The following is a 6,861-nucleotide window of genomic DNA, read 5'->3' as shown; positions in this document are numbered from 1 at the left end:
CTATACACGTGGCAGGACCGACCATATTTAGCACGTCGTTTCAGGTCGGCAGCACACAACGGAAGAACAACAACTACCTGTTAATAATCTTTTCAAATTAGCGTGTAACGTTATCAGCATGTTTACGTCGTTTACTAGTTTGAGCGAGCAGAGTGCTGGAAGATTAGCAGTGTATTTTGCCAGGACAAACTGTCTGTACCTGTTGAAAGCATTATGCAAAACTTAACACATTACTAGTACATGCATGTATCAGACTACCAAGCAGTATGAGTGTGTATGTGGTTTTTGTTTTTAAGATTACATGGCGAAACACTTGCAAAATGTAAGTATTTTACGAGAACATTGATTCATTTAGGAGTGTGGATAAATAGCCTGACTAAAATGTGTCCATTTTCTTTCAAATACTATATTTTATACATTGAAACAAAAAAAAATCAGCAAAAAGCAATTATTTTTTATATAAATAAAGATAAACACACATATAAATACACAAAATACAAATATACATTAATTTTATTTATTTTTTATACAAGAAAACTGCACTAACTTTCGACAAAATTGATTTGAAAATGCAACTTTCACACAATTTACACTTACCTGGACACAGCAAGAATAAATATTTTCGAACTTTCGTTTGAAAACTTTATTATTATTAATAGCAGTTATTCAACTACGAATTGAATCTATATAATTTTCAGGGCCATCGCTCAACCGCTAGATTCGGTCTTACAGTCGCATGGGAGCCGTTTGAGAATAGCTTTCCATGCGGGCATCCAGAATGGGTTGATTTTCAATCTTCCACTTGCTTGCACATCCTCCGTCGAAAAACCGCCCTCGGCAACCGACCGACGGCCTCCGAGTCGTCCAAACCATCGGTCAAGCAGCCCGGCCAAATCCAGCGCAAGTGAACAGTGCACCAGAAACATCTGTGCCGTAATTGTTGCACCCAAGCTTTGTAATCGGCAATAAACAAAAAACGGGTGATACCATTCCTCCTCATCCGTCAGGTACTGAAGATGGATGTCCTTTTCCGCGTGGTACATCGAAACAAACGCAGACACCACGAACAGCAGGAACGCAGCGCCCGACACTATCGCCTCGACGGTGTAGTTTAACCCGCAGCAGCCCTTGTACAGAAACAGGAACGAGTAGAACGAGATCAGAAAGTAGCTGGCGTACAGACCGCAGAACAACATCTCGTGGGGAAACGGTTCCGGATAGTGCAGGAATCCCTGGATGTGCAGCCCGGCGCAAATCAGGCAGCAAATCTTCGCACCACGACGTCCAACAGCAACCGCATCACATCGAACACCGTCACCAGCAGCGCAATGAACCACACGTAGCCGAGAAAAAGAACAAATTGTCTTAACATGACAAGTCAATTTGATGGAACACGGCAGCAACAACGATGCCCGCCTATTGCTTACGGTTTCTACCAGCTTCATTCCAAGAAACGCCTGCTTTTCCTGCTGCCGTGTGCGATCTCGCTCAGTTTGGACACCACTTCCCGCGGCAATTTCTGGCATGACTTGGCAGCCACCGTCTAACACCAGCAGCAGATACCTTTTCTTCTCTCCCGTGCTCACCTTCCCTGCGTCGATACCTCGAAACACTCGATCGACCAACGTGCGCGAATGTGAGTAAAACAACCGAGTAAACGATTACTCAATATGCAACTAACTAGCAACAACTTCCACAGCTGCCACCCAAATGTGTCGGGCTTCTTCCATCGAGTAATTTATGGTCCCAGCAGGCAGGCTGGGAACGTTTATACGTCACAGTAGAAAGCCACACCGCGCCTACTTTGACGGCATGCATCTTTCTGTAATTATACTAGCAGCCCTTGCTCACTTATTTGCTCACTCCTGGCTGAAGCGGAGCTTCCTGCTCCGCTGACTCATCTTCTTGGGCTACTACATCGTGCCAAAAAAGCCTTTGAGACTAGACAATATCCAGACGATGTACAAGATCTTGTAGTGAAACTGCTCCATTGCAATGATTTGCAGAAAATCTAACGCAATACACATAACTGCTGGTTATCATTCATCAGTTTACATCAAGCGTAACCCAATACTGGCACACTACCGTATCATCTGCAACTTTACGCCTCAGTACTTTCTCCCAATGCACAACACAATGGAAAAAATGTCTTATCACCGATAGTACAATAGCCTAGACCAAATCCAATGTATGTGTGTAATACGTACTTTTCATGCCCTCCCAACGATGCGGCTAAATATTCTTCTCCACATGTAAGATAGCAGTGGTAAACCTATCATGCCCTGCCTGTAAGACTTGACATAATGAAAAACAAACCCATCTTGTATGGAGGTCGTAATTCAAATGTTTACTTTAGGCAATTTGTTTTTAATGGACTGGAATCCATAGCGTACACCGTAAAACGATACTTTCGTTTCAATGACCACAGGAGCGTGCATTAAATGGTGCACACTGCTGTACGTACATTACGGGGAAACAATAAAAATGTGTGATGTTAGTTAGTAACTAAGGATAGATAGATCCGAATCCTTCCAATGAGAGCATACCGAAGGTACAGCATCGCCTTCAGCAGTTCAGCAGTTGATGGCCAGTCTGGATCGGTCACTCTCGTAAAACCGTTCTACTGCCTAGTGCGCCCAGTTTAGAGTCAATTAGGCTCAACATCCTGAAAGCGATATGGCACAGAAAATGAGGAATCCTGTTACAGTGCACCATTACGTTATTAAAGCTAAATTTAGACTGTACGATCGATAGAAATTAAATTAAAGCTGTACTCTTTTGTCCGGAAAAATGTTGTGCAGGCATTTCTGCTCACTATCTTATGCCGTAGAGTTGCCGTTGCCTTGCTACTTCATCGTTGTATGCTCATCCAGAGCGGAAGGGACTTCAAATCACGTACTTACACACATTGCTGGTGAACAATTGCATCAAATGCCAAGCACGGACGAAAACTATTTACCACTGTTTTCCACAGTTTTATAATTATAAACGAATACACTCGCAGATTTTAACTTATATGCACATTTTAAGAATAAGTAATCGCATAAAAGTAACTGCGAACCATACCGACAGTAGACGTGGTGGATTTTAATTAAATTGGCATTCACTTTCATAACCACTGTTGTAGTGTTTATTTGCTGCTAGAATTGGAATACGAGAAAAAGCATTAGCACAAAATGTTCAGCATAAAAACTTCTTTTGCATGCTCTTTCACTTGGAGTGACAAAATTGGAACATCTAGCTTAGTTATGTCTTTGCAATTCCCCAGAAACCATCAACCTTGCTCATGTTGTGGACCATTTACTAATCCCGACAATCGTCCGGACCTGGTGCAGCAGCTAAAAGAGGATTAGATATGAACTTTCCGTCTGTCTGTAATATTAGAGAAGGAACAAACAGAAAAAAAGAAACTAAACTACTAAACACCCGCCCCGAAACTCGCCCCAGTAGCGATAAAAAAGCTCCAACGTCTTTAGTGTTTGCAAGACAGCACATACCGTTCTAAGCCAGAACGGTGCACAGGTCTAAAGTGCACGCTTGCAACAGGGCTGTGGTTTTTCTTATACCATTGTACGGCTACATTGCGGCAGTAACACGGATGCTTATTTCCACCAGCTTTTAGCCAGAAGCTACAGCCGCACACGGTTGTAGCATTAGTAAACGCCAATGGCGTCCTCGAACTCGACGACAATCACACAACAACCACATACATTCCAAGTCCCCGTTGCCCGGTGCCCGGTATTCCCGGTTCATTTCCCGTTGACCGTTGCAGAAAAGGGGTTTTGATAAAATCCTATTTAAATATTTCCATAATGGAATAAATGATAACGGTTATTGCTGTCGTTATCCGCCACGAAACTAACGTCGCCGGGTTGGTTACCACAGCATTCGTAGGTGGCTGCGCTGCATGTGGTAAAATCTTGGCCAAAGTCACAAACATTTTGCGGTGGCAGGAACTTATGGGAAGAAGCGCAGCTATTAGTCGGTTAGTAGCAGTACACAGGAGGAGCTGAGGTTGAGGCTTAGTTTAGCATGGAATTAAACCAAATAAAAGTGAATAGTACAAATTACACGGCTAATGTGGTGCATCGCTTGTTTTGAGTGTCTGTATAAGCTTACTATAGAAATATGCTATGCACTAGAAATTGAAAGATAAATTAGAATAGGAGCTCGTAAAATCAACAAATATGATGAATAGTAACAAGGCCAAAGATATTTAACATCCTTTAATATTTATATTATTTTTTAACGTAAACTATCTCAAATAACACCATCAAAAATTAATAATTTTGAGTTGACAAATGTACCTAAAAATGTACGTTTCATTTGTAGAGATACACAAAACACACTGATAGCTTTGTGTACTTGTACACATCCGTATATAAACGTTTGTCGCACAATGTCGAAGAACAAAAACTGAAGCCTACACTTAATCATTGCCCAACAGGGAAAAGGTGTGTTCGTGTGTGATTTTACTAATGCTATATTGGGCTTTTTGTCACCACCTAGGCCCATGCGTTGTCCAGGTCAAAGAAACTTCAGCTAAAACCGGAAAACCTACTCTAATGATGATGTGCTCTCACAAGACCACATCTCTGAAATAAAACTGCCCAAAACACGGCAACTTACACGTGCAAGAAGAACCAACGCACACCAACAAAGTATCCGGTACACGGAGTCACACTGTCCCGCTCAGTGATCTCGTTGCTAGGTATGTAACACCCTAGTAATGCTAAGAAACATAAATTATGTAACACCCTCACTGAAATCCGATTGAAGCTCGGATACTCGCCTTGGCATGGCATCAATTTCCGGCCACACAGGAACGGCTGCCCGTACTTTAAGGCTGTGAATATTTCAAGCCACACTACATGCATGGCACTTTTATCCTACCCTATCATGTCAGCCGCTAGCCAAAGCAAATACGGCAACGGTCTAATCGAAATGTGACTAATTGGTAGAGTCGCTGCTGCGTTCACGGTACAGAACTGATGGAATGATTAATCAACCATTCAGAAAATTCAAACCACAAAATGATTTAATATTTGATTATACCTAAAAGTATGAAACTGAACGGGAAAGCCCTCTGAATAATGCAGAAACAATGTTACACTTTTCATCATGTGTCTAGGAGCTGTAAGCCTTCTCCTACTTGGTACAGGCAATCACCCAGCAGCCGACACAGGCACAGCGTTTGAGAAGTAACTCGTAAATCGATCAACATTTGCACACAACCACAGCCAACCGGGCAGGGCAATCGTTCAACGAATGGTTTTCAATTCATCCTAGCCTGTCACTGGTTGAAAATGAACAGTGTACATACACCAATTCACGGAGCGCATGAAGAACGACCGAGATGCCTTAAGATGATATTTTTCCTCCCCTGGTTTGGATACAATACTGGTACTGCAAATATATTTTTCAATATTTCTACGACACAATTTTCAAATATTTTCCTTAAGATTAAACCATCTTTACTGTATAACGACACCATTCGACTGCTAATTTCCAACATCGTGCCAAACGATAAACTTTCTCCCGGTATGGTTGATGTGTTTCCAGACAGAGCTGTTTTAAATCCTTGGAATCATAGAAAACTTATTTCTCGATAACTTATAGCTGCTTGAAAAACACGCACAATTTAGCTATTTTCTGCAATCGGACTGCTGGTCCACTAAAAGGCAAGTCTCTACCAACAGGACGAAGTTTCCACTGGTAAACGCGTTACCGAACGTTGATCATGCGCACTCTCCCTTGCAGGCCTACTGGTAGAACACTCATCGCACTGAGTGTTTTGCCAAAAAGTGGGAGGGGGTTAGCCTGTTACATTGAAAGAGTGCATGTATGAACATCTCGGAAGCTCAATGCACACTCTTCTGGCTGTTACCCCTGCCGTCAGTGAGCGACGCTAATCATCGGCAAGCGGCATGGAGAAAGAAAATCAGCGTTCCGATAGGGGAAGTTTTGTCCCTTTGAGCACCATCATTGAGTGAAATTGTCCTTGTGAGCTCTTTTACGTTCGTACCCTAACCTCACGTTAACGAAGGTATCATTGCAGCCTTCCGTTTGCTTTCTCGCCTACGGGTACCCCTCAAACAGCACGTCTCGAAAGACGTTCCTTGAGCGAACTTTCATTGCTGGAATCTTGTGGCAACGACGGTGGTTGTTGAGCGACCGTAGACAATAAGATGCTCTCTGCAGGCAGCTTTAATGTTCGCTACCGTAACTTTGCTACACGTAATTATTACCTTATCAATCATGGCGCGATAAAACGAAACTTTTCATCTTTTAATGCCCATCAAACCTGACGAAAAATGCACTGTCCAAAACTTTGCGGCTGGCTTGAAAGCAATTTTATTCATTGTTTTTAATGGCAGTGAACTGAACGAACCCCAAGTGAGGTGTGTTTGTGTGGGACTGGTATTGTTCATATCGAATTTTTGTGGCAGTTTCCAAATTTTGTAACTTACTTCAGCACGCCTTACACAAGTTTGCCGTTTTTAGCCGCGTAGCAATTTTAGCACACTTTGGTTTTCCTTCAGTATTATTTGTTACTGTAAGCCGCAGCTGGCGAATATGGCCAAACGATCCTATTTTTTATTACTTTAGTATATATTTTTGATCTCAAAAGGTTCAAGGTTTGTTTTACACTCAAGAATTATGATGTTTTATAATAAGCTGGTAAGTCATAAGAAGATATCTAATGATTTCGTACATTGTGATATTTTACTAAAAGCATTGTGTTTTTTAGTTCAACAAATACTTTGGCATGATTGATTCAGTTCACTAATTCTTTTTATTTATTTCTCAGATTGTTAGCCCCGTGTAAATGTTCAATAGATTGTTTAAAAACAGTTATAG

At 41.8% G+C, this 6,861-nt stretch overlaps 1 protein-coding gene across 1 annotated transcript; it reads right to left on the bottom strand.

Annotated features, from left to right (window-relative positions):
- Positions 1-628: 628 nt before the first annotated feature.
- On the bottom strand, positions 629-2,511 carry LOC120952249 (uncharacterized). Its single transcript, XM_040371486.2, has 2 exons — positions 1,428-2,511; positions 629-1,268 (listed from the first exon to the last, which is right to left on the bottom strand). The coding sequence occupies exons 1-2, from the start codon at positions 1,524-1,526 to the stop codon at positions 708-710; spliced, it is 660 nt and encodes a 219-aa protein (XP_040227420.1). The 5' UTR covers positions 1,527-2,511; the 3' UTR covers positions 629-707.
- Between the last annotated feature and the right edge of the window lie 4,350 nt (positions 2,512-6,861).

Source organism: Anopheles coluzzii, chromosome 2, assembly GCF_943734685.1.
Source record: "Anopheles coluzzii chromosome 2, AcolN3, whole genome shotgun sequence".
NCBI lineage: Eukaryota > Metazoa > Arthropoda > Insecta > Diptera > Culicidae > Anopheles > Anopheles coluzzii.
This window is presented reverse-complemented; position numbering and strand designations above follow the sequence as displayed.